The sequence below is a fragment of the Talaromyces stipitatus genome, genomic scaffold (assembly GCF_000003125.1).
Source record: "Talaromyces stipitatus ATCC 10500 scf_1105507295523 genomic scaffold, whole genome shotgun sequence".
Classification (NCBI taxonomy): Eukaryota; Fungi; Ascomycota; class Eurotiomycetes; order Eurotiales; family Trichocomaceae; genus Talaromyces; species Talaromyces stipitatus.
Window position 1 is genome coordinate 58,337 of NW_002990113.1, and position 26,615 is coordinate 84,951.

The following is a 26,615-nucleotide window of genomic DNA, read 5'->3' on the forward strand; positions in this document are numbered from 1 at the left end:
ATGATGCTTATCTTCTCTACTGATATGGAGTACAAAAAGCACCTTTACACTTCTTCTTCTACTATATAGCTAAGAGATGAGCCCCTTGGCCTTCTAGACCCTCTTCTAAGATTATCCCTTTTCTTTTAGGCACTGCAAAAGGAGCATAAAAGCTAGCTACATAGCTAGCAGAGACCTGTTTCTTTGAGGACATCTGCGCCCCCCCCAATCTCTTCTCAGCACCTAGCTAAGACAGTCCTACTCTTCCTTTATATTTCTCTTTTCATTCCTTTTGTTTCTTTTCTTTTCTCTTCCTTTTTCTCTTCTCTTCTTCCTTTCTTTGTAAAGACTTACTGTAACAACCAGCAGGCTCGGGGGTCTCACTATTCTAAGAAATGCACCCATGACGTCTCAAGTTGGGTTTCAGCTACACCAGGAGAAGATTTATATGTTCGAGGATGGTTTCAGCTCCACCTCGACTGTTGGAGCTATTCGGAGAAGGGAGATCTGGTATAAGTTATATGTCTATAAAGATAGCAGACGCTCAAGGATAGCGGAAGATAGGTTTCAGTACATTGACTTTCCATACCCTACCTTGTGTGCTTTACCTTCAGTGATCCCTCTCGAATGTAATTATACCTATCCCTCGTAACGTTGTTACACTTACTGTGGAATTACAGTGGTGGTAAAATAATAGGTCATGAAGTGTATACAGGTGGATCATTGCAACTAGCAAATATTAAAAGCCCACTTGTGAGTGGCCCTCCATGTATGGCCACGGCGGTTGTGGAAATGCGCCAAAGAGTCTCTTATATGTTTATAGATCTGATATAGATTTCGAAGCCCGAGGCTTACCCCTCGGCGGCCTATGTCCCAGTAGGGATCGGTGGTAAACGTGCGAGTCACGAACCACGGCCGTTAAATAGAAACACACAACACACCCCCTTGCTCTTGGGGGGCAGTCATCAATATCAGGAATTCCATACCGTATTGATCAGGCTCATCAGCTCGTCGGATTAGCTGTTCTACGTATCTAGTGTTAGCGACCTAGGCGTAGATAAACCGACAATTATATAACGAACATATTGGGGTGGCTGCACATCATACTCGCCACATTCATCACATTCATCCCATTCGTCCAATGGGAGAAATCCGAGACGATCTAACGGTTCCTGCGGCAAGATACGATATGGCGAGGGACTAAACGAGGATCTAGGGGAACAACCTAGACTACCCATAGTGGGGGCATACACGTCAGTCTGGTGTTAGCCTTGGACTTAGTCATGACCAATAGAGTGCGCAGCAACACGCAGCCACCATACTGATAAGCAGAAATGGCGTTTCTTTACCAGTACAAGTCTACTTCCTAGAGCCTTCGGTGATCCTGCTTGACTGGATAGCGTCTAGTGCTCTGTAACTCTCAGTAAACTACAAGATGCAGAAAGACAAGTTGTTGACATAGGGTATAGGGTAATCTTGGTACACAGCTTTACACGCTAGACATGCAACTAGAGAGCTAGCGCAATTGGCGTACTCTCATCACTTTTGACTCCCACCTCCGTAGATCAATTTGAATTGCTGCTCTGGATGTCATCAGCTATTCTTCCTGAGAATCTTCCTCTTCGTCCGACACGAGAATTGTGATATCTAAATTCTCTGCCCATTCCTCGTATCCTGCTCTTGTTTTCATATTAAGTTCCGCTTGCAACTCGAGAAATTCGTCATAGCTGCCTTCTGATAAATTTTGAAATGCGTCTTTCCAATTGGCACCAGCTTGCAGTAACTCATTGGCCTTGTCAACCCACTTCTCATGTTTCTCCTTGTCACTCAGTGAGCCCCCATACCAGACTCGTGGGTGGTTTCGTATCATAGCTTCGAATGGAGTATCCCCGTCGTTATTCTTTTTCTCAAGATCTGCTCCGTTCAAATGAAGAAGTTGGACAATTTTCTTACTAGAAGCAAAGTGCAGTGGTGAGTTGCCTTCATTATTCTGGTGATTGACCATATCGTATGGAGGAACATTCTGGTTAGATGGATAGTGAGATGTCCAATTTAGAATGGTTTTCGCTGATTCCTCGGACCCCCATTGACATGCGAGATGTAATGCAGTACTGCCATATTCGTTTCGGAGATACACATTGGCGCCTCTACGAAGGAGGAAGACCATAGTCTGCGTCCTGCCTGTGGAAGCTGCCAGGTGCAAAAGTGTCATGCCATGATTGTCTTGCGGCTGGTTGATTATGGACGGATTCGACCTGATAACATTGTATATTATATGGTCATGTTCCTCACCGCAGCGCGTGAAGAAAAAGAACAGTGGTGTCCAACCTTTTATATTCCGCACGTCGACTTTAGCATTCCTTTCTATAAGTAGTTGGACTGTTTCAGCATGACCGAACAACATCGCTCCGAACAGCGGAGTGTCCCCTCCACCTTCCATTTTTGCTTCAATATCACTACCGTGGTCAATTAGAAGACGAGAAACTTGCGTTCTACCTATATAAGACGCATCGTGGAGGGGCGTATGTCCGTTCTCACTTTTGATTTCCGTGGATGCACCAAGATGCAACAAATGCCGAGACATTTCCAAGTACCCATTCTTTGAAGCCCATCCTAACATAGTAGTCTTTGGCGGAAAGCCGAAGTGATATAATTGATCAATATATGCCATGTTTTCCTCATTAATCCAGAACTGATAAAAGAGCCTGACATGACCGATTGCTGCCCCAATGAGAAACCTCAGTTCATCGGTTATCTCAGTTGCTCGGAATATTTCATCATCTGTGGAACCTGGATCCCAGACAGGTTTTCCAAATTCGTTCAGGAGAGAATTTAATGGCCCGTTAGCATCGCATAACTCGAAGTATTTCGGGACAAATTCGTCTCGAATGTCGAGAATTCGTAGGCCATCGTCTTCATCCTTTGACACTTGTGACTTGAGAAAATGATCTTTCCAATTTTCCAAAAAATACTCCAGCAAAATATATTTTGGCATGGAAGATGTAAGGAAAGTAGAGTGTGACATGTACTCATTTCTAGCCATTTGCAAATCTTCGTGGATTTCCGGACCAAAAAATATGTCCATATTGAGATATTGGATACATATCTCTGCCATGGTAGCATGAGCTATTGACTCTGTAAGTGAACCTTGGAAACCACCTCTACCTTGACTGTAATCCAGACCGGATAAGAAATCTGCATGCAGCTCGACCAAACTTTGTGTCGTAGAGGCAGTTAAGAACTCCCTCGCGGTTTCATGAATGAAAAAGAGCTGACCATTGTATTCAGTCACAAAGAAACCGCAAGACTCTGTAACCCAGTTTCGAAAGTCATCATCACTCATCCTATCTATTTCTTCTACAGAATATGCGTTTTGAACATGATGGAGATGAACTGCAATGTTCATTTCTTTCACCGTAAAAGGCCTTTCGGCACAGTAGATGATGTGAAACATACTCCTAATTCGTGAATAGTCGCTACGTTCAACACGATTGAGTAGAAGCTCGTAGGCCTCAAAGACGTTTTTAGGTGGGCTTTTGATGAGAGCTTCCCAGTCCTTCTTCGCTGTTCTGCGGTTGCTTTCCAAAGCCTCGAAAATGAGCTTCACCCACATATAAGTCCTCTGTCCTCCGCCAGAAGTCCTTTCTAAAGCATTCCAGATCATCTTCTGCGTTTCATTGTCGAGCTTTTTGGCTGCCACAAGTTGATGAAAACGATCTGTCATGACTGCGTCAATATCCTGCTGGATATGCCTCGAAGTGTGCGAATCTTCCGCTGCAATTTGAGTATAAGTCGTTGGATACTCCGCAAATTGCTCCAAAATACTTGGCAGACCTCTTGTTGTGACGATAAATTTTATGTATGCATTTGATTTGGTCTTCCGCATGTCTCCTTTCTGCATTGATCCATCTAAATATGAACCAATCCATTGGATGAGTTGGGCAAGATCTGTGGGTTCGCATTCATCAAGTGCGTCGAGAAGACAAAAGATGGTAGTCGGCTGAGAGTAATCACAAGCTTTCTTTAAAAGTTGTCCTAATGTTTGAAAGCTATCAGTCAGAGATTTCCCAGCTTGATCTACATCGCTCCCGAGGCTATCGGCAATGTATGGACACTGAGTGAGAAGTTGATGCAAGATAGCACTGAAGGCTTTGCAAATCGACCTTTGATCTGGAGAGTTCTTGAAAAAGAAATATGTGACAGGATTGGCTGGCGATCTTCTAGGAAGCTCTGTCTCTGCTAGAAATCGTGACAAAACCGACTTTCCGCAGCCTGGACCAGCCGATAGAAGAAGCAATCTGCTGCTTCCTTCCGCATCTAGCCACTCGTTGAAATTCTCATGCTGAAGGAACCACTCGCAGGTGCCTTGATTACGCTCGGGATTCATTAGCATTCTATCTCTGTAGGGGCTGCTGTTCACTGGGTTGAGTCGTCCAATGATTTGATTGCGCTTTATTTGTCTTTGGTCGTCTCTTTCAGTTTCCTGCGTCTGGCGCATGGCGCTCACATCATTCGACAGTGTGCTCAAGTGACCGACAGCATTCTTTAGGGAAGCAACAATTTTCTCAGTATTGTACTGAGCTGAGCGTTGTTCAATATCCTTTTCTTTTGATATAAGGCCATCCAAATTCGCTTTCCAACCATCCCATTTCACCAAATTCTTGACACCGCTAAGCCAGGGACTAAAACAGGCACAGACACTTCGCATCTCGTACTCTAAATAATCAGAGTACAAGTCTACCAGTTTCCTATCGAGAAGACGATGTAAATTTTGGAAATCATTTTTGTTCTTCCAATTCTCTTTGAGAAGGATATCTGTCAGCGCCATAGACCAATCCATTCGATCTATAATATGTGCCAGTCCTTCATGCATATTTTTATTCTCCAAAATAGGATTGAGAAGCACCTAGATACACTAATATTATTACGGATGAAACCGCCAATTCACCAGCTGCCAAAAAGAACAACTTACCGGCGTTATAATGCAGAACCCTGACCACGCAAGTGACGCAGGAGGATATGAGTCGAGTAAGTCTCCGACTTTATCATTTGCAAAGTCAATAAGCTGAACTGCTCTTTCAGCTACACCTTCTACTTTGGGATGCTTCTGTGCTCGTTCGAGGCAATTCTGCAAACCATTTTGCATCATTTCGAATCTCTTCTGTCGGTCAGAAGTAGAAAACATATTCTTTGAATCTTGGTCTATTGGCCCTGGAGAGTCTGTAATTGACATGAGTATCAATCCCAACTTTCGCTTGCAAACCGACCTGTGCTATGAATGACGCACCATTGAATTGTTGAGTGAGGATCTGCTCATACTTCTCCACCAAGTGTTTGGTTTCCTGATCATCCCGCAATGTCTCGTAAGCATCGCTCCACAGTTCAAATGATATGCTCTCTGGCGATTTTGGCTTCTGTTCTTTAGTCTTGCTAATGCTTGACTTGCTAGGTTGCGACGAAGGAAGCGACGTCTGGCTTCTTGCAGTCTCGGTTTTCTGGGACGCGTTTTGCGGGGACTTGTGGTTTCGAAAGGGATGAAGGAACCTATGGATTCGGTGGTCCTTTCGTGTCTCTGAGTGAGAAGCGGTTCCCATGATGACTGCCAATGTTCCCAGGGTGGCAGCGTTTGATATCAAGATAACACAATTCCTATTCCTAAAGGGGTTCTGTAGTAAATATTGCTAGGTATGACACCTTCAGATATTCATTGAGAAAGAAATTTTTAGATGGCGGGGTAAAAGCTATAATCAAGCCTTGCATTTCTTAGAGGGCGTTTTGCATGCCAGCCAACCACGTTCAACCACGTACGAGAATGGGTTCAGAACACAGTTACAGTTGCGAGATCTAATCAAGTGGTCAAACTAAACATGAGAAGGCCATTTACTCAAAAAGGGTCAAAAAAAAAAAAGAATTCAGCAAAGCCAGAAAGAACCAAAACAGAATCTACAAGATGCAGTCATGCACATGTATAAGGTGCGCTTTCAGCTCCTTCTTCCCATTTAGATTGATCCCAGCGCACGCATGACCATCAGGACAAGGGATGGGATCGTCCGGACGGTAATATTTGAGACGACATCAATCGACGTGTTTCTGAAGCGTATATTTTCTTTTGTACTCGCGTTCTCGCTCCTCCAAAGGAAGGTCGTAACTGGCTAGACAAAAAAGGCATTGCCAGCCTTCGCACTTCAATGGAGTATCACGCTTGACGATGGGTTCTATCTGGGACAGCTGTGGCGAATCCAAAGCACTTTTGACGGGAACCGGCTCCGGCGAGCACCTGGTCTTCACTGGCGGCGATCCCTCCGTTTACATAATGCAATCAGATTGACGGAGAACTCGACATGGAAGGCATAACCTTTCTGATCGCGGAGTACAGATAGATCCCGCACCGCACATTCTGCAATGTAGCGTCTCTCAGCGATCCGAATGGAGACGGTTCAGCGGGAGTACTTTCTTTATTGTCGTCATCGTCGTCATCGTCAGATTGTTCCCATTTAATTGCCGCTGAATAGCTAACACGGGGGCATTCAAGTCATACTCTTCCTGAATCCGCTTCAGCAACGCGCGCTCCTTCTTTCGGATAGTAGCGGCAAGGGACGCCTTCACGGCTTGATAGTCATTATAGATTGGCTCTCCCTTCGCCATTTCGATAACACCAAATAACTCCTCGATCTGAGCGCATAATCGATCCCGGAGAGCCGCTCATTCTCGGACTTCAAAGTTCTGTTGTACCTGCTGTCCTTGTTCAGTGCTGAGTTTCCTCGGCCGATCGGGATCCCGTAGTAGGCCGATCTGACTCGCGGTCCTTGCAGATTCATGGTCAGAGCTTCTTCCCCAGAACTGATCTTGGGTAAAGTAACGAATGGTCCGCGAAATATAGTTTCGTTCAAAGATCCTGGATCCAGGGCCATGATCCAGGACTAGATTTCGAACCGCCGCGTTCGAGTTGGGATCATCTACAACAGGGAAGTTAGTAACGGCTCGGTTGATAGGTGGATCGGGAGCCTTACCATTGATGGCATTGCCTAATGCTCTTCGTAGACAATACGTTGTCAAGGTATAGATGAGACCGAGGGCAACTCCGAGAAGTACGAGCCAACCATGATACTGACGGTACGGGAGAGGAGCATCTTTAGAGGTTTTTACACCTTCTTTTGTCTTGATAGCCCGGAGGAAGACAGGAATGTTGAGCATTTCTTGCTTCCAGGGCACAGTTTGACTAGGACCTTTCTTAGCTCTCAGCACGAATAGCTGTCGTGGAGAGACCAGCTCTGGCACGTTATAAGCCTGATCATCGAAGGCGATGCTAATCATGTGGGTGATGATGCAGAAGACCGGATTCTCATTGAGATGGAAAATATAAGTTTTCCTGCTACGAACGATTATGGTCAGTCACATTTGTAGAGTTAAACCAGCAGAGACTACTTACGGTCGTTTCCGCTTTTGTCCTGATTTAGTTTTAGTCAACGTCACCGCAAGCTTTAGCTCGTGCTTGCCGGTCTTGCAATGTTTCTCCACATACAAGCGCAGGTCACGATATGTGATGTTGAGAAGTGCCCCAGTTCTCGAGTCAGTATACGCGGCCAGCAGAAGAATGGCTACAACCTGAACGCGCTGCCGCTCATTAGGGAAGGTGTTGATATCGTATGACCTCGATGAACTCTTCGGCCTCAAACAATGGCTTGTCGCTTTCGGTATTGTCTAAGCCGTATTCTTTCGTCAACGAACCTTCAATGAACTATGACAGAGTCAGCACAAAGGTTGTCATGCGGAGGTAGTAGATATTTCCAGGCCCATACCACGAAGATCTTTTCAGAGTTTGCGGTGAGATCTGGCACTGCCACCAGGTGATGTGTAGTTGACTCAATTGACGCCAGTAGATCGTGAGGCGCTAGTTTTCTTGAGCATGCAGGTTTTCAGCACCCAGTGGAGGAAGTTCTCTACGCGGGCAGTCTGAAATTCTTTCAGTGTCTCACGGGGTTCAAGATCGAAGGTAGAGCAATATCTGGTCTCATTAGTAGCATTCCTAGATTATGAGAGTAGAAACTACAGACTCAGTCCACAACTTCTCCATCCGTACGATATGGCATTTTGTCGTCTCAGCGTAGAGCGTTGTCGCACGAGTCTCTGTAAGAGCTTGATCATATTTCAGCTGTAAGAACTCACGGAAACACACGCCAGCAGCGGACCAGCCTCTGTAAGAAACCCCCCACCCCAATTGCAGTGTGACTGTTCCCAAAATCTTTCGACAACCCATACTGAACAATGATATGAGATTTCGGTAGAGGGAGGAGAAGATAAGAGGAACATGGCGGAAGGTCTACGCGTTTTAGCACGAGCGAGGGAAGTGAGATGACGTGAAGCCATTTCTGGCCTCACCTGCCGGTCACGATTTGAGGCGCCTGGAAAAGCGTGGTCGAAATCGATTCAGTTCGGTTCATCTCCATGACCCACCAACAGCGTCAGGGAGCCGCTGAGGAAGAGAAATCGCAAAAGCGCATTGTCGCATTTCGCACGGCGTCGACCAACGGCATTGTAGCGGCACCGTATGTTCAGACTATTATCGGTTTGGCAACTGGATATGAGATTGTGCTACACTTTTCACCTAGTTAGATAACTTATAGAATTAGTTACGAGAGCAATTTGAGCTAATAATTATAGTCTTGTGGCTCTTGGCTGAGCAGTGGCACGATCACGTACGGTTTCATCTCTCCGTATGATTGAATATATGGCGGATAACTCAAATATTGGCGCGGTATGGCAGATATCGTATCCGCCGCCGATATCCGATCGAATAATACCTGCCGAGGCGGATATCGTCAACAGCCCTAAATATCATCTGTATGGGATTCTCAAGTATAAATAGTGTCCAAATATCCCATCAAGATGTAGATAGAAGAGTGTGCACAAAAATTGGTCAATATCAAGATTTCCCACTTAAAAACGTCTTTGAGTATTGAGCTTAACTGAGTTTGTGCTAGAAAAATGCACTATGGTATCCCCTGGTCTGGGGGCTAGTGTAGCGCTAGTGTACGCTAAGGGATCCAATATATCTAATTGGCTGAACTGACATCACCGCCCTCAGGAGCTCTCACCGCCCTGATTGCCAATTTACTTCGGTGATTGTGGTCTCATACAAATTACGAGAAGAAAAGATCAAACACCAAAAACCTCAATATTGAATATAAAATATAGATTTGAAGCTATTTACATATCCTAAAGAGTAACAAATATATAGTTAACGTGTATGGAAGTCCTGGAAGCACGATTTTCCGGATCCCGGTCGACAAAGTGGCAGGTCGCAGGCTTGACAAATAAACTTCGTGAACACTATCCCACCCCCTTTTTGGCGTTTGGGATTCTTATATTGACACCAAATACAGCGTTTTTGAACGTTCAAATAACTCCGTACGCAGATATGTGGTAAGGAATTATTCAATCGTAGTTCCGGTAGTTGTAGGTCCTCCCTCTTGCGCTTCCTTGAGTTCATCTGATATCCCGTACGTAGGGGTCTAAAGGTCTAAAGGATAACAGCTGTTTGCAAAGCCGCCTTCGGAATTCCACCTGAGAATATGAAGCTATTCCCAACTCTTTACAACGTAAAAAATGTAGTTTCCAGGCGTTGATAACACCAGCATCTAAACACCAGTTCCATAAAGGCCACCATGAGCGAACGGTCTTTGTATGAGTCTTATACTCAGCTCGGTGCTGATTGGCTATATCCAACCCTCCCATACAATAATTGTAATCGTCAATAAAACGTGGAATCAGCATATTTTTGACTGCTTGATCCCCAAATTCCCGATGTACTAAAGGCCCATTTGTTAACGTTTTTTGGGGTCTTCGGCGCTCACGCTCAATATAATCATCTGTCTTATTAACAGTATGAATCGTAGTGAGGCAGAGGACAATATTATTATCCTGTCATGCAACGCAAAGGACATCTCGAACGGGGATAGCACAAACTTTATGATATGGGATGTAGTTGCTCAAATCCTTCAGTTTTTTGAGCAAATCGGAGAAATCCTTGCTGGCAGAAGTAGGCCGAGTGGTGCCACAAGCTCCGATTTGTATATCGCGAAGCTTTTTGAATAGATCAATGCTGGTAAAATAGTTGTCGAGGTACACGATGTAATTGCGTTCGTCTCTCGGCAGGGTTTGTATAAGCTCATATACCATTTGGCCTGTTTTTGTAAGCTCAGTTGGTGTTCCTATCTCAATGACCCCCTTCGTACGGCTTGCCGGGTAAAAGTAGTAAACATAATCATGATCTGCGAGCACAAATAGCTTAAAGCCTTGGCTGATCGGTTTATTAGGTAATTTAAAGGTATGAGAAGATCTTCCATGGCTTCGAACCATTGCCTCATCAATAGATATATTCGCTGAAGGAATATATAGATTTTTTGAGACTCTCCGCAGCATATCAATTACGATATGAACTTTATGCCACCATATACCGCTCAATTGCTCTTCGCTCATTTGTAATTCTTGCTCCGGGGTAGGCTCTGGGGGGTAATGAGTTGTTATGAAGCCTCCAGGGATCTCGGGGGGTGAAGATATATGAAAATATCGTTTCAATTGCTCATATCGATACTGCGTTATATAAGCAGATAATGGGTGATTTGCATGAACAGTGTTATTATCAAGACCATCATCCCAGTAATCTTTTAGTTCTGGCTCCTTCGTAAAACCCATATATATTTGAGCGCCGACGAAAACCTTGAGTTCTTCCGGTGTTGTTGGATACCAAGATCGCTGGTGTAGACTGTGGTTTTTTGATTCTTTCGCGTACGCATATGAATTTGTATTGGTGGCGAGAAGTTTCCATAAAGTTTCGGTAAAAAATAGGGTAAATAGTTGATATGGGTCCGTCACGTCAATATAGAGAGGAATTCGTAGCTGGGGAGGGCGATTTTTATCGGTTTGTAAAGGTTCGAATTGGACATCATGCGCCTCCGGAATCTGTGCTAAGATTGACATAGCCTCAGCTCTTTTCCCCGTTGATTTTAGCCGCGAACTAGAGCCAGTTGGATGCATCTCCATACCGGTATACATAGGTGTTAATTCCCTGCCTTTTTGACGTCTTTATATGGCCTCAAAGTGAATATATTTGACTGTAAAAGGGGTTTCCATGCCTAAGAAATTCTGCCGGTTTTATGACTCTGGCCCTACCGCTATTCTAACCAATAGGAGGCTACAGATTCGGGCCCGAGAGGCCCGCTACCGCTGATATGACCAATGGGAGGCTAGGGATTCATCCTAAAATGTACTAAGGACCCTTAGCGTACACTAGCCCCCAGACCAGGGGATAGTCGGCGACAAGAACTGCACACGTACCCAGTTTCCGTTAGTGGTGGCATATGCTATTACCGTTCACAAATCTCAAGGCATCACTTTATGGAGAGCTGTTCTCAACATAAAGGACACAGTAATGGGTTGCTTCAACATAACGAGTGAGGTCTTGCTTCGCAGATGTTGTGCAGTGGCTTGAACTCTGGGTAAGCGTAGATCATTCGATGTTGCTAGCACTTCCCAAAAAAAAAGATCAAGATTAATCTTTCTTCACTGAGACGCGCTACGAATTATACACGTTTGCGCTCATAACTGATCCAGTTATTGCTTTCATTACTGATGTAGAATTGAAATCATGATAGTAGAATTGCCTGTCTCATTAGTGGCATTTTTTTTTACATTTGTTCAGGTAAAATCAGGTTATGCTGTATTCGGGGTTTCATTCGGGCTTCATTTGGGTAATCGGCGCCTCGGTCTCGTACGAGGGGCGAATAAGTTTAGCGCGAGAGAAATCGGGCATTTTGATATACAAGTTGAGCATTCTTCTAGGTATTGAAGAATTAGATATGTGAATTGATATAATAATTGAGAAGTAGAGAAGGTTCAAATACTCAAGCGTGATACCTAGTTAGTCGGTGCTTGTGCGAGGCCGTGCTTCTTTCCCCGTAGCCGGTGCCCCATTAATAATATTGTAGTATGAAGCTGTTCAGCGGTATTGACGCAGTCTAGATCGTGGCTGGGCAGATGTCGAAGTTTTAGTTGGCTATGTATTTAGTGTCTCGCAAAACATAAACCTGCTTTTCATTTAAATCCGGCCTTCTCGATCAGGAATGTCTTTACCCTCTCGCCGCGCGTCTTTATCCATGCCTACTAGCGGTGGATACTTCCAGACAGGACATAGCAAGAGGTGGTGCCTATTAACTTCAATATCTGTTCCCATTCAGCAACTGGGTAGACATGGGCACCGAACACCGAATCAAAAAGCTCTTCGTACATGACCCGAAGACCCGATGACGCCGGTTCGAAGACTTATAGACAGTCGGGTGAACATCGAATCCTTCTTCCTTGCAAGCCTTTCCACCAAGGACAAGGTACAACTCCAAGTCGGTCTCTGCATTCTCAATCAACTTGTTCATCAATCACAGAGCTAACGCCAACCCAATACCTCCCGCGAACATCGAGGCGACCGTGATAATGCTGCTGATTCCCAACATACTCATCCCACTAATCCCATGTCCACTAGTACATCCGCCTGCAATACGCGCTCCAAACACCATAATCGCCCCACCCAGGATACCTCTCGCAGGCGAGATGACCAGGGCATCCTTTATGATCATCTCTGGCATTGCCTTCGACAGCACATAGCTGCTGGCCAGAATTCCGCTTGCAAAAGCAATCGCTTTTGACAAAGGAATTAGCCTTCTCGTCACACCCTGTGTCGGGGACGAACTAGTCTCACAGCCCAGACAACCCCAGAACCAGAGCCCGATATCCTCATAGCATGTTGAAACACCAACCGGTGATTTGGTCAGGATGAGCGTCGCCAGCTGCGCGGCACCAATCAACGTGCCGCCAACCACGGGATCCAGAAAGGTTTCAATCTGGCTGGGAACAAGATATCTGGCAGCCAGAATCAGGCAGATGCACATCCCCTCGAACATCAGCAGAGCCGTATTGGGGTCAACGCCGAACTTTGCAGGAAGGCTATTGTTTGCTTGGGGACTGGCGCCGGTTGGAGCTCGGCGCAGTCGTTTCGCGAGTATTATGTACAATATCCCCCCTAGGATACCGCCGATGATTGCATACCGCCCGGATGGTACCCCTGTGCCAACTTGGACGAGTACAGTGCCGGGGCAAGCGCCTGTTAGGGCCATTCCAAAGCCTACCATCACACCACCGATGATATTGCCGTCATACGGACCTATCCAGCCGAGATTCGAAGGAGGACGTCGGCTCAATTGTCGATGAACAAGGCGCTCGTAGAGCGCCACGGCCAATCTGTCGAAATTTAGTGCCCGAATAAGAGTGAAGCTATGAAGATTGAAGCAGGACGGAATGTCTTACCCGCTCGCGGATCCCGCTGTGAGAAACACTTTCAACATGTGTAAGTCCTGCAGCTCCATCTGGGATAAGATGACACTTGGGAGGTAAACCCCCGAAGCAGTGAGGGCGGACCCGAAAAGGGCACCTGCCATGGTGGAGGGAAGCAAATCGCTAGACATGGTTCTTTCTGGTGTGCCCTAATTGAGCTGGACTTTTGATCTGAGAGAAGACTTTATTGAGATCTCCCGTGGAAATAAGACAGAGTCCGCTATTATCCTTTGGAAAATGTCAACGGCGGGAATACAGAGCCACGAGATGGTCAACTACCTAGATATACTTCTGCATGACGCAAATGCTTCGCATTCACATTCAAATTTTTCCTCTTGAAAAGGTCTCCGAGAAGGTCTCCGAGCCAGGGCTTTAATTCGATGATTATTCGGGGACCCTATTTAAACATCCCGCCGTTCCCTATCACGATATTCGTCCGCCAAAATGCCGTGAACGGCGATTGGCGAGACATTACAAGTCTTAACAGTGGAGACAAGCCTTGTTTCCTCGAGTGATGGAGCAACTAAGCGGTAAAAATTAACCTAGAGAATCTCGGCCGATACTGTTTGACTTTCGTAGATGCGCGCCACAGACTGTGACGGCCATTCTAATTGTACACACAAAGCTCCAGATGTATCAATACGAAGGCTACTTAACCTTTTGTGGCTAAATAATCTCTCATAGCATATTGTAAATGAAATGGGAGGATTGATTTGATTTCGTCTGACGCCCTCGGGCAAGGTCGTTCGCGACCCGTCTCAGAACTGTTGGTTTGCGCAGAGAAGCCTTTTAGTCACGGAGAGGATTCGGCGACATCAACGGACGAGGAGGCTCCTACTACTACTATATGGCTTCGATCCCGTATGGATCTTACACGTGCTATGTCGAAAAAGCCGTACTGACGATCATAGTACGATCATAGGAATGATACAGGATACTAATTTCTAATCATCCAAACCAAACCGTTACAAACATTAGCCCTGAGAGAAGCCAGAAAAATCAAGCTCTCAATCCTAGTTGAAAATCTTCATCCTCTTGCATGCTGTCGTGTCATTGCAATACCGTAGCGCCGATCTCTAGACATCAGGGACTTCTTTTTCCCTTTTGAACCCCTCAGCAAGGCGATAGAGGTGAGTAGAAATGGATTGGTAGGCTGACTGAAAAATCACTGAGATAACCTATAGCTACTTCCAGTCATCCTCCCGACATCTAGCATGGTCTTCCCCAGGCCCGTGCCGGACCTGCCCCATAAATCACAATCGAGGCTATGGCTCTACCTGACGGATGATGTCCGTGAAGACGTTCGTTAGAAAGTGAGCTCCTCCTCCTATCGTTAGCAACCGGTATCCAAGACGCCGCTGCCTGGCCGGACAACACTTGCTTCGCATCGAACCAGACCGGCAACACGCTATTCCTTGCCATTAGCCTTGCAGGGCTTGTAGGCAACGCATATAGCCTCCCGAACATTCGCATGATTCTTGGTGCTTTCGTGACTGGTGGATTACAACGACAACGCCACGAAGACCAAAAAGTATAATTAACTCAACACACAGTGAGAGCATCGGCGTGCGAACGTCAGAGTCTCCACCTTCCCCCTTTACATTATCACCTCTATTGGGTTGTGGATTTATCATACTATAGACTATAAATTCAATTTACGTTCAGAGTAGCCAACACACCATATATCACTTCAGAATGGAGAAATAGCCATATTATACTTACGGTAACTCGTAATACAAGCAATATATGGGAGACCCGCATGATCCCCGAGATAAATCCCTGACTGGTGAAGCAAGGCATGTCACAGATACTTACTTTCAAACGACAGCTTGATATCAAGCACCAAGGTTGTATCACAACTTGGTTCAGCATGGATGCAGGCGAAATGACGCACTTGACAAGTACAATGGACAGTAGATCCCCACCTATGCCCTTTTGCCCAAGAATGTTATGCAAAGCAGACCTGGGTCCTCAGCGGGTGACTCATAGCGACTTGTCCTCCAGAGGAAAGTGCCAGTAAGAAAATGATAGCGTATGCCTCCGGCCCATCGTGATGCAACGGGACGCTCTATCGCTGCAGCGGCATACACCATCGCCATTTGAATGAGACAGCTGGTAAGCAGCCAAAGTTGTTTCCGGGCACCAAAATAATTCCCTATTTGGCTCATCACTAGTCGGCGCAATCGGCGAGCGCTTTGCTTCACTTCGCCGACAGTGAGAAGTCACAGATTCCCCGTGTATAATACTAGTGTTTTCGAGTGACAGGGTTTATACGGTGTTATCTGATAAGTGGCGTTGTCAGCCGTTGTTAAATCCCTTGATCGTTCTAATGAATCGTTAAATATTCCGTTTAATGCACGACACCTCAAAGATTTCCAGACATATTTCTACGAATCCACCTGACAATGAGCAATATGGGACAGCCCACTGTGCATGCTATTTTCGAGAAGAATACCTCGACTTGGCAATACATTGTCGCTTGTCCATCCACCAAAGAGGCAGTCATCATCGATCCCGTCCTTGACTTCGACCAGGAAAAACTGACAATCAGCACGAAGTCTGCGCAAAAGCTCCTAGAGACCGCTAAATCTAATAACTACCGTATTGTCAGACTCCTGGAGACCCACGCTCATGCCGATCATTTGACAGCGTCGCACTACTTGCAGAAGGCACTCATTGCTGCAGGCCAGGCCCGGCCACCAATCTGCATCGGCAAGAGGATCCGGACTGTTCAAGAGACCTTCGCCAAAATATATAACATTCCCGAGGATGAGATCAGAAACGTCTTTGACCACCTCTTCAGCGACAATGAAGAATTCCGCATCGGTGAACTGACCGTCAAGGTCTTCCATCTCCCGGGGCACACGCCCGACCATGTCGGCTACGTGATTGGTGAGAATGTCTTCACAGGCGACTCTATCTTTAACCCGGACGTCGGAAGTGCACGATGCGATTTCCCCGGTGGAGATGCACGTACATTGTGGAACTCGGTGCAACAGCTTCTTTCCTTGCCGCCACGCTACAAGTTATACACAGGACATGACTATCCGCCTGCAAGCGGGAGTAATGACCAATTTGAAGGCAGAGAAGCCATGCCTTTTGTCACAGTAAAAGAACAGCAAGAGCGCAACAAGCATGTGAAGGAGGGTACCGATGAGGAGGAGTTTGTGAAATGGAGGGCTGAGAGGGATCAGGGTCTTCGCGAACCAAAACTGTTGCATCCGGCCTTGCAGGTCAATGTTCGTGGAGGGCAGCTGCCAAAGAACAGACACAATGGTGGAGTCTTTTTCAAGTTGTTGGTCAAGGTTCCAGCCGAGTTCAATAGACAGCTTTTTGGTAATTTGTCCATAATTTAGAGTATAATTTAGAGTAAGTCTATGCACGATGAATCTGTAGTCGTTTCATTCTGGTACCTAGCAAGCCGGTTCCTCATGTACCTGACATCGCACCTCTGAGGACACCAGCGCCTTTAGTGTGAAATTTGGAGTCGATCGGTCCTGAGTCTGAGTGTCACGGATCTGACTCAGTGTCACGGTTCTACCGCCAGAGACTGCCTTAGACAGCTATTCTTGCACACGGGTGCAGGAGCGGGTAAAGTAGGCGAGGTTTCACAACACTAAAGATATCCCTGAGGAGCTTGTTCTATGTATTTCACAACCTAAGAATAACTTCATCTTTGAGGCTTTGTTGCAGGCTTTGTCGGGAGACTCTGAGAGGATTTTGGAGGCATGCTCAGGCATTAGCACTACAGGCCATTCAACCATCCGGAATGAGAGATTTCGTACAACGATTAGTGAGACCAGTGCCTGGTCAATAGCTTTTCGGTTCAGTACTTTTTGCAGTGTTTGGCTGTTGATCTGTTCTACTTGGCCCGAGGAGTCTGCTTGATGGTAAAGCTGTTGAAGTTTATCAAGTGTGGCTGATTGTACACGGCGTAGGTCTCTTCAACCTGCATTTGGTGCTTAGAATTGAGATGTTTCCGAAAGTTAGTAGTAATCGAAATACTATATTGTGATCCTTGGCCTTTAATTTCAGGTTCATCATCTTGTGCTGTTCGAGGATGAGCCCATGTCGCAAGAGCTGACTGGCTTCTTGTTGGTTGCGTTGAGATTGAATCCACAGTTATCGAAAGTGCACGGAGTGATGAATCTACTTCAGAATCCATATTTGTATGATGTTGGTTTTGATTGATCGATTGATTGATTCATCTAACCGTCCCGGCCGCCCTACAGGCATGTGTCCTAATTCTGACTGTCAGCTCCAGTCCTATATACATGAAGTAACCATGTATCTAAATAATTTAAATTGAAGTGACAAGCTGGCGTGTACTTGCTAGAGCCCATTGCTGCTACTCTGGCTGTGTAGTGGCTGTTATACCCTTAAGGACTCACCACTCTGCTGGAGATCTAAATCTATGCTCCCAAATTGCCCAAGGAGCTTGATTTCCAATATGAATTTTGCTGCTCTTGCGGCATATTTTCCATCAGAGAGAATCTTCCTTGTGTCAGACAACCATGTTCCTTTATTCTCCTATACGTCACGCTTCTTCTTGAACCTGGAACAGCTCAGTAAGATATATATGACTATTTATACTCCATATCGGCATTGACATTCTCTATTATTAATTCCCAGGATATGTCTTTTGTATAGGAAATGCAGCAGGTTAATATTGCCTGTCCGCATTTGTGTTAAGATAGATGACAGAGGCCTGCTAAGTTTGGCGTGAAGCTCTATATTCTTCTTTAATGGTTTATCAATAATCTGGAAGAGAGTACGGCCTTGTTGATTCTGTTGTTAGCTCTGTTCCTACTGTTTATAAGCTAGGGTCTTTAGGTCTCTTTTGAGCGCGGACTAAGGTTGCTGGAGCCCAACTAGTCTTAGGGCAGTACTTTCCATGTCCACTGGAATATGTCTTCCCCTACTATTCTACACTAATCTTTCATCTAGTCGTCTCTTTTACTGCTCTATCTGCTCATTCATTACTCTTAATTCCCTAGGGAGCTGGGATCCAGTGGATATTCACCTGGAAACCCTTGCTCTGGAGCTCATCCTATTTTTCCATAATGCTTCCTAAGTTCTGTTGGCCCGTCTTTTGAGTGCCATCGATTGCCTGAATTACAGCCTGACTGTCGTAGAAGATTATAACCTCTCTTTCTATCCTTTGCTATACCATTTCTAGGGCGATATGTATCCCAGCCAGTTCCGCTAAGAATATATTTGCCTCTGGTGTTCTTCCCACGTATATTTATCTTGTAACTGAGAGGCCATATTGGACGGCTGATGCCCCGACTTTTCCATTAATAGCACTACTGGTAGTATGTATAATAAGACCTGGGTTTTGCTGGAGACACAAGTATAGGCGCGAAACATTATGGGGATCTGAAAGAGTCAGGAATTTAGAATAGAGATATCTCTTCCTGACACTTCCCTGGTGGGAACCACCAGGGACATATATAGCTATCAACGCTAAGACAGCAAGGATTATCCATATATCCATAACCAGATTCGCTCCAGTGGCCCCCATCTACTTGGGAGATTATACCAGCTTTTAAGCCATCCCAGATTCTCTCTCTCCAACTCTGCTCTAATAACCCTGTGCTCAATCGAACTTTCTAAATATAAGCTGTAAAGTTGATTTGTATTTCAATCTTATGTCGATGTGTGAGTCCAATTTCTCGAAATTTGCTGTTGATCAGTACTTATACGATTCTCTGAATCCTATCCCAAAGAAAAATAGCTTAGTATACTCTGTAATTCCAACATGGATTGGTCCGCTATTTCTCCAATTGTTTACTATCCGAACGCGATCTACTACTAACACGTTCCTCTACACTCCATGTACAGAGTACAATCACTACAGTGAGCTTCAATGGTGTTTGAAAAGCGTGCCTGGTGCACAAGCTGCAATTGCTTTCGACTCATAACCGATTTTCATTGAATAAACAAGGGAGAAAGAAGAAAGCCTGGTTCGACATGAAAAGAGACATTATTTGGTCTTTGATCAATGGGATGGCTTCATAACCGAGATTCAAGCCTGGAATCAACCCGTATGATCTCTATATAACCATTTTTATAGATTAAGAGACTGACTAGTTGAAATAGAATCAGAACACCACTCTTGATGAAGTACATCTTCGACCTAGACCAGTTGCCGATTAATTTTGGGTCTAAACTGGAGAGAAGTACCGCAGGCACACTTAGCTGTGACCCATTAAATTAAGCCGTAAAGCATCTCCTAGATGATATCTAGAAAGCTGGAGGCTACCGACTCTAGCATAAGAGGACTACACAAGACTCAAGCTTGATATATGAGTATTATTGCTGCCAAGATAGCTCCGAAAAGGTTAAATCCATGAAAAAATGGAAGCGTGACACTGGATGAATGGAAAGATTCCAGTGTAAAAGCAAGTTGAGATTGCGACCATTAGAAGATCGAACGCTGACAATTACATTATATCACTTGCACCACACTCCATATGTTGATGTTGACCCAGACTACTTTCTAGGTGTGCTGGTCTCTTTCTTGGTAAAGGCGGATGGAGACTGTCAAGCACTTTAAGGCGAATTTTCTTGGGTGATTCGGGGTATTGAAACAGTCATTCATCAGAGTGAAGATATTCTCCTCGGCAACACCAGTTCTTGCCGAGGAGACTTTTGCGGTTCTGGTCTGTTGAATACATTTTCGCAAGCTGGTTATGCTTTTGATTAGGTTCGCTTACAATTCAGCTACACTGAGAGGAGAAGAAAATGAATGGATTGAACAAAATCTGCAATTACTGCCTATTCAAAGTCTGTAAAAGCTGCTTCTTCACCAGTTTAGATAAAGGCCATACTTCACTCAAAATATCCAATGTTCTTATTCCTAGTTCGATTCTGGAGGTGAAAAAGCACTCGTCTTTACAATTGCGCTTACATTGAGGATAGTGAGAGTGATCATGGTGATGTGCATCAACAATATGAATCATCAGGCTCATCGTAAGCGCGCAAATCATAAACGGCGTGTTCCATTTAATCGAATTAATTGAGTTGGTGCTGAGGACGCTGGTGGTGATCATGCCCAATAATGTGCTGGCTGCCCGTAGTGCTTTGAGGGAATGCGAGTCGAAATCGTTATTATCCAATCCGTCTGCTGTAACTTCTGAAAGGCCACTTGTGATGCACGAGGGTGGACTTTTCCACAAGCCTAGGCCGAGGTTTGATTGTGGATGATGGAGGTATATTATTGCTCTAAATTTCGCACGTCTTAGTCCCATTTCTTGGAAATCTAGAAAGATGTCTTTCGTCCAAAGCAGAACTCACAAAAGGGTGATCATTTGTGCCTGTCTCCTCATCTGGTCATCAGGTTCATTGGCACTGGAAGTGAAGCACTGATATATCTTCATTAATCGTATCAAAAGCGTAGTCAAGCGTATGTCTAAAGTATCAAGTTCGATTTCGTCAATATACATCAAGGCAGTGCTCCTCGAGTTCACTGATTGCACCATCTCCCATAGTCGGATGGCTTCAATGCGGTACGAAAACGACGAAAACGTTTCTTCGGTGTCGTTGTTCACGCTGCGCCACACATTTTGAAGCTGTGGAAGGGTTTTGCTTTGGGGAATAGACTTGACCGATATAAAACGAATTAGCCATCAGAAGTTTAGGGACAAAAGCAAAACAATGAGGTTGAATTTACACCAGCTGCATAGTAAGTAGCTTCATCACATGGCAGTTCCATCTTCAAAAGGTCCTCGTCTCGATATCCACTCCATTGAATGTCACAGTTTTGCTGAGCAGAAAATGTCTTGAAAAGATGCACAACAATAAATAATTCCCAAAAAGTCCGACGCCAGCTCTCTTCAAGAATCGCATTTCCAGGGTAACTGTGCCCGGCGAATGATCCGCTCTGGATGCCCAATTGACTTGCCATTGTAATAGCGCTATTTAGCATATAACCGGCTTGTTCCTCATTACCATGGGCATGATACGCGATTGCAGCTAGTAGCATAGCCTGCACTTTGAATCCGCTGGGTTCGGAGGAATCATTTAGACTCATGTAGGCCTTTTTCTGATATCGGTCTTTTACCGTCGGATCAGGGTGAAAATGAGAGCCAATGAACTGCATCATGGAAATCAAACAAGGCGGTAGAAATCGAGTTAGGTCGTAGTTACTGAGAGATTTTCGTGGAATAACGAAAGGATGAGAGGAATGGAAATTTTGGTAATAGAGCTTTATCATGGGGTCGAAGGCGATGTTATGGTAGGCTGGGACAGCACAAGACTCGGTCGATACCACAGTTCTGGTTTCCTCGGGGGTTGATAATCCAGCCAGTCTTTGGGATGTCTCATCGAGTGACGGGAGGAATTCCTGGTCGAGCTTTAGTGAGCGAAATGGGGGAGGTCAGCAGGAAGGGTAAGGAGGAATTTACCATTGGTATCAACCAGTCAAGTGGAAATTTATCACTATTCGGAAACAACGTATTGAAATTGACACTTATGCCCGGGCTAAATGTCGGCGTCAATGTCTGTGTATAGGGCGGCGAGGTACAGGAAGCGTCCGCATCAACAGGCTCGGTAGTGGGAGGGCTTGTTGTGGTGCTATCCTTTCGGCGCAGGCCTCGTTTCGAGGCCACATAGTGGCATTTAACATTTGATTGTTTGCATCGGGAGCAGGGCGGTATTAAAGCATCGCATTTAAGATGTCTCTGCCGACAGGGGATACATGCTAGCGAAGACGGGTTTCGAGCGTTTGATCTCAATGGCATTAGTGTTGCAATGGTTAAAGAACCTTCCAATACTAGTCATATAATCCGAATCGGCGAATGCAAGAGTAGGCGTGCTGTCATCGAATGCGTCTCCTGTACTAGAAAAATGGGTTGCAGGAGCCTTAAGAAAGAAAAAAATGAAAAATGAATGAAAGATAAATAGCATAGCCTTCAGTATTGCCGGACGTAGGTAAATCAATAGTAGTCGGCGACTTCGGGGACTTCACACTTCGAACTTTATTTCCCAAATTCCAGCATGACGGCGACAAGCATAAGGCAAGGCGATTTACTTCAATAGGACAAATTAATTCTACAGTAAGAGGCTTTGTTTGATATTCAATCCAGAATAGATTTTGTGAGTGTTAGGGTTGGGCTGCCCTATGTACATGTTATAGAGATTAGGAATTTGAAAGGAGGCCATATAGGTTAACCTAACTCAGCATTTGATCCAATCAATGATAGGCCGATATCATTTTTGCCGCAATTCAATTTGCCTTCGTGGCTGACACGAATGAGATCTCTTCAAGTTACTGCGTTAGACTCACAGTAACGAATATAAAAATATTTAGCTTTCAAACTTATTCAAAATACGGTAACTAGTTAGCGGATACTGGCATTATTATTAATAGAAAATATGCCTATATTACCATATAAATTACTACCCCACTAATAGGGTTTGTTTTTTGGTCGAATGGTGTATATTTTCTGGATCACAATACTCATATAACTAGTGGATATGTGGGCTGGTGTGGGTGCATAAAGCACGTGTACACGTTAATGTACGTACGTACGATAGATGGTTAGCAGGTACTGCAATTCTGTATGGGTTCAAATGTGTGTGATTGTAGCTATCTAACTCACGCCCCGACGCGGTCTTACATCCCTCTATCCTAGACGAGGTCACGTGACGCCCTGCGGCTGTTGGATATTTGATACGCTAATCCCAATCAGGATGTCATTACTAATCATGATTCCTCGGAATAACGACATATCCGTGAGAACATAAGAGCCAAACTCAAGCCTACATTTTGGAGTCAGGATTGTCATTTATCCCGTAAATCCGTGATACTTTGCCACTATGATGTGTATATAAAGAGGATCAAGATGTGTAGTTAGCTATGTTTTAGAAGGTGCAAATCAGAGTCAATTATTCCTCACCCAAATTGTACAACTCCTATCAGAGCCTAACCCCGTTCGGACTAGTACCAAAAGATTCCAATAGCGGCTCAGTGCGTTGGAGTGAGGCATCTCGATTGCTTCCACAATGCACAGGAACTCTTGCACAGATAGACGAATTCCCTACAATTGTTTATATCAAACAGTCAGAGGCCCAAACTCCTCACCCCTCTCTACCACCTAGCCACCAGAAGTGCGGCCTTTGACGCGTCTCAACGCGTCCGGCAACACTATGGCGCGTAAAGGCCCTGGTACAGATGGCCCTCTACAGACAGCCCTACTGGAATCCACGTCCGCAGCCACGACAAGAGCTTCTGAAGGACAGAAGATCTTCAGCCCTATAGCTGCATTCCTCGATAAACACCGCAGCCAAACCACCGGCCTGGCCCCTCATCTACTGAGAGCTCTCACCGCTCTAAGCGATGACCTCGCCTCAGTAGCCCAATGACATTTTAGCGCCTATATTAGCGGTATCTCGACGACCTCTATTCTACCTGCCCTGTCCCCTTCCTCTTCCCCTTCCCCTACTCCAAATTCCTTACCCCCTTCACCCTCTTCCTCACGTCCCCTCTCAGGTCTTGAACAGTCGACTTATGTGACTATTACCCAATATGCCCCAGTCAAATCAACTCCTACTACTCACTCCAAAGCCCATGTTAAAAAGCCTATGCCTCTGATGAAACAACCCCCTCCTGACAACTGGCTCTTCGTACGCCTCCTAGCTGACCATGCAGCTAGAAAAATGGAAGCCTACACTATCTACTCTAGCCTATGGTCTTCACTAAACTTAAACAGTTTAGCACTAAAAGAAGTTCAAGCCACAAAGACTGGTTTTGCACTATGTCCCTCATCTCCAGAAGCCCTTCTAACCCTTGAGGCCCAAAAAGAGATTATCTCTGCATTCTTTGTTAACTGCCAGATAGAACGCAGCTCCCGATGGGTCTCGTACCAAGTCACCAATGTGCCAAGGAAAATTAGCCAAATCTTGGACGGTTAATACTCTCTAATCCCTGTCAATCCTACACTACTATCCTCAGAAATCAGTGAAACTACAGGACTCAAGCCTATATCTATTAGTGAGACCGCTACAAGTGCTGCCAACCCTAATACTCTTTCCTCAAGCTGGTTTGTCAACTTCCCAGAAGGCACGAAATCACCACTGTCTATCCAGCTATGTCTTTTTGACACTATTACTAATACTTGTCACCTCTCTAAGAGAACAACAGTTATCCAATGCACATGATGCTGGAAATGGTATAATGCATGATCCTGTGCTCGCCCCTCTCGATGCTAGCTCTGTGGCTCCTCAGAGCATACTGAATAGGGACATGTTAACTACTGCATAGCCCTGGAGTCTCATCAGTGCTCTTCTAGATGTATATACTGCCATGGACTACATCCTGCTGATTTCCTAGAATGCCTCCTGCGCCCTAAAGGCAACTCTAAATATACTAAAGCTTAACAAGCAGAGATCTGGAAATCCTGTGCTATTAACCTCGCAAAAGCTCGAACTGAAGGAGGATGTAGCACTCAGCTTTCCATTGGCACACAAGAAACACCTATGGCACTAGACAAGATGCTAACTTAGCCTCCAACCCATAAGATTATCTCTCCTTTCCGTTTAGTAACCCCTTCACCTCACGCCCCAACTGAAGATCCTCCAATTACAGCTCACACAGTCCACTTTATAACCCCTCAATCACAAAATTGGTTCGTCTCCCTTCTTAAATAGGAGCTATGATCTATCACTATCTAACTCAAAAGGTGCTTCTTAAAATCCTACAGCTAAATATAGGGCACGCGCCAGATGCACATGAAATAGCTCTCACATTAGCATATACAAGCGATATTGATATTATCCTAATCCAAGAACTATATACATTCAAAGATCTCAGCCGACAGATCACTAAAAAACATCTATTATATGAATGCTTCTCCCTAACTGACAGTTGGGCGGTAAGTGGCTGACCACGAGTTCTCACCTATGTTCAAAAGAAGAAGGGCATTCAGACCTCCCAGCTGCGCCCCTTCACAACTGATACTAAAGAGGCCTCAGATCTCCTATTCCTACAGATTTTTTCGCCCACAGGAAAGTCTGCTCTGATAGTTAACATCTATAATGCTCCAGCAGGCTCCATCAGAGCAGGCAAAGCCGCGAAAGCTCTTATAACCCTGCCAGAGGTATATTTCCCTCAAGCAACAATACTTGCAGGCAATCTTAATCTACTACATAACAGATGGCAGCCCTCGCTACATCGCAGCCCCACACCTTCTGCAGAGCTGTTCATTAACTGGCTGGACCTCCAGGGTCTAGTACTCATCTCTAATATAGACTGTCCCACACATGAAAGGGGTAACATGTTAGACCTTAGTTTCGCCTCAAGCCCTCTGGCACTCGCGGGAGCTAAAACTAGCATAGCGAGCCACTTAGATGCTACCTCTGATCATCAACCACTAATCACCACTGTACCATGGGATCAGAGATACAAGGAAACAGCTTAGAAACTGAGATTTGACACACTAGACCACACCTCCTTCCTCTTGCTCCTCGCCTCTAATCTTGCTGGCACCGAGAGCTCAGCCACAACAGAAGAAGATCTTGATACCCTTGCTAAAAAACTAATATCTGTAATTCAAGGAGCATATAGAGGCTCTGCTAAGAGGACTATGACACAAGGCATAGAATAACCATGATAGAATGAAGACTACAAGAAAGCTTTACATAATTACTGCTTAGACCTCTGCTCAAAGACAGACTTTCGCCGGACTACTAGACGGACTCAACAACAATTCTGGCGTGATAAGCTCTCTATAGTATCACAAATGAAGGATGTTTTTGATATGAGCAAATGGCATAAGTCTGTCGGATTGGTCGGTTTATTCCAGGCCAATCCTGAAGAGTGTTTTACTAGGATCAAAGAAAAGAAGTGACTAGCAAGATTGTATGTATTGAGTTCTCTGTCTGTCTTTCAAGTCTTTAAAGCCGGGTCCTTTATAGACACCTTTGGCGGGGTGATTTGTGAGCTATCAGGAGGGGTAAATATTGGGCGGAAATCTAGGTGCCCAGATATATGCCTAAAGGTGCCTTTTAGACCTGTAAGATTGAACAGTCGATCTTTCTGCCTCGTTTGAAAGCCGGATTATCTGACAAAGTCTACAGGCATCTTCCGAAGCCCTCCACTGAAAGATCCGCTAAGGCCCAACAGCCTCCCAGCAGTTACTATACACGAGAAACGAGACGTACTAGTCCACAATCTTCTCCAGAACTCGGCAGAGGCAGGAGATATACCTCTGGACTCCCCAGCAGTCCCTTCCACTAGTCTCTACTTCCCA

The 26,615-nt window shown here is 45.1% G+C and overlaps 7 protein-coding genes across 7 annotated transcripts, besides 4 other annotated features; 2 read left to right on the plus strand and 5 right to left on the minus strand.

The window, feature by feature from the left end:
* The first annotated feature begins 254 nt into the window (after positions 1–254).
* Positions 255–321: a sequence feature (T-rich).
* Positions 322–1,499: 1,178 nt separating this feature from the next.
* On the minus strand, positions 1,500–5,573 carry TSTA_059890 (ankyrin repeat domain protein, putative; the record flags this gene model as incomplete). The annotated part of the gene is made up of 3 exons (XM_002339837.1): positions 1,500–4,885; positions 4,952–5,199; positions 5,267–5,573. The coding sequence occupies 3 exons, from the start codon at positions 5,571–5,573 to the stop codon at positions 1,577–1,579; spliced, it is 3,864 nt and encodes a 1,287-aa protein (XP_002339878.1). The 3' UTR covers positions 1,500–1,576.
* An 820-nt stretch (positions 5,574–6,393) lies between these two features.
* Positions 6,394–7,293, minus strand: TSTA_059900 (uncharacterized protein; the record flags this gene model as incomplete). Its single annotated transcript, XM_002339838.1, has 2 exons — positions 6,394–6,651; positions 6,712–7,293. The coding sequence occupies 2 exons, from the start codon at positions 7,291–7,293 to the stop codon at positions 6,394–6,396; spliced, it is 840 nt and encodes a 279-aa protein (XP_002339879.1).
* A 2,610-nt stretch (positions 7,294–9,903) lies between these two features.
* TSTA_059910 (uncharacterized protein) lies at positions 9,904–11,034 on the minus strand (the record flags this gene model as incomplete). The annotated part of the gene is made up of 2 exons (XM_002339839.1): positions 9,904–10,361; positions 10,437–11,034. The coding sequence occupies 2 exons, from the start codon at positions 11,032–11,034 to the stop codon at positions 9,904–9,906; spliced, it is 1,056 nt and encodes a 351-aa protein (XP_002339880.1).
* A 1,376-nt stretch (positions 11,035–12,410) lies between these two features.
* TSTA_059920 (uncharacterized protein) lies at positions 12,411–13,466 on the minus strand (the record flags this gene model as incomplete). The annotated part of the gene is made up of 2 exons (XM_002339840.1): positions 12,411–13,269; positions 13,336–13,466. The coding sequence occupies 2 exons, from the start codon at positions 13,464–13,466 to the stop codon at positions 12,411–12,413; spliced, it is 990 nt and encodes a 329-aa protein (XP_002339881.1).
* A 2,301-nt stretch (positions 13,467–15,767) lies between these two features.
* Positions 15,768–16,840, plus strand: TSTA_059930 (beta lactamase domain, putative; the record flags this gene model as incomplete). Its single annotated transcript, XM_002339841.1, has 2 exons — positions 15,768–16,678; positions 16,759–16,840. 2 exons carry the CDS (start codon positions 15,768–15,770, stop codon positions 16,838–16,840), a joined length of 993 nt encoding a protein of 330 aa, XP_002339882.1.
* Positions 16,841–18,307: 1,467 nt separating this feature from the next.
* Positions 18,308–18,751: a mobile genetic element.
* Positions 18,752–20,657: 1,906 nt separating this feature from the next.
* Positions 20,658–22,106, minus strand: TSTA_059940 (C6 transcription factor, putative; the record flags this gene model as incomplete). Its single annotated transcript, XM_002339842.1, has 3 exons — positions 20,658–20,966; positions 21,038–21,709; positions 21,834–22,106. The coding sequence occupies 3 exons, from the start codon at positions 22,104–22,106 to the stop codon at positions 20,658–20,660; spliced, it is 1,254 nt and encodes a 417-aa protein (XP_002339883.1).
* A 1,408-nt stretch (positions 22,107–23,514) lies between these two features.
* TSTA_059950 (uncharacterized protein) lies at positions 23,515–24,279 on the plus strand (the record flags this gene model as incomplete). The annotated part of the gene is made up of 2 exons (XM_002339843.1): positions 23,515–23,718; positions 23,869–24,279. The coding sequence occupies 2 exons, from the start codon at positions 23,515–23,517 to the stop codon at positions 24,277–24,279; spliced, it is 615 nt and encodes a 204-aa protein (XP_002339884.1).
* Positions 24,280–25,136: 857 nt separating this feature from the next.
* Positions 25,137–26,132: a mobile genetic element.
* A 294-nt stretch (positions 26,133–26,426) lies between these two features.
* Positions 26,427–26,615: part of a mobile genetic element that runs on past the window's edge.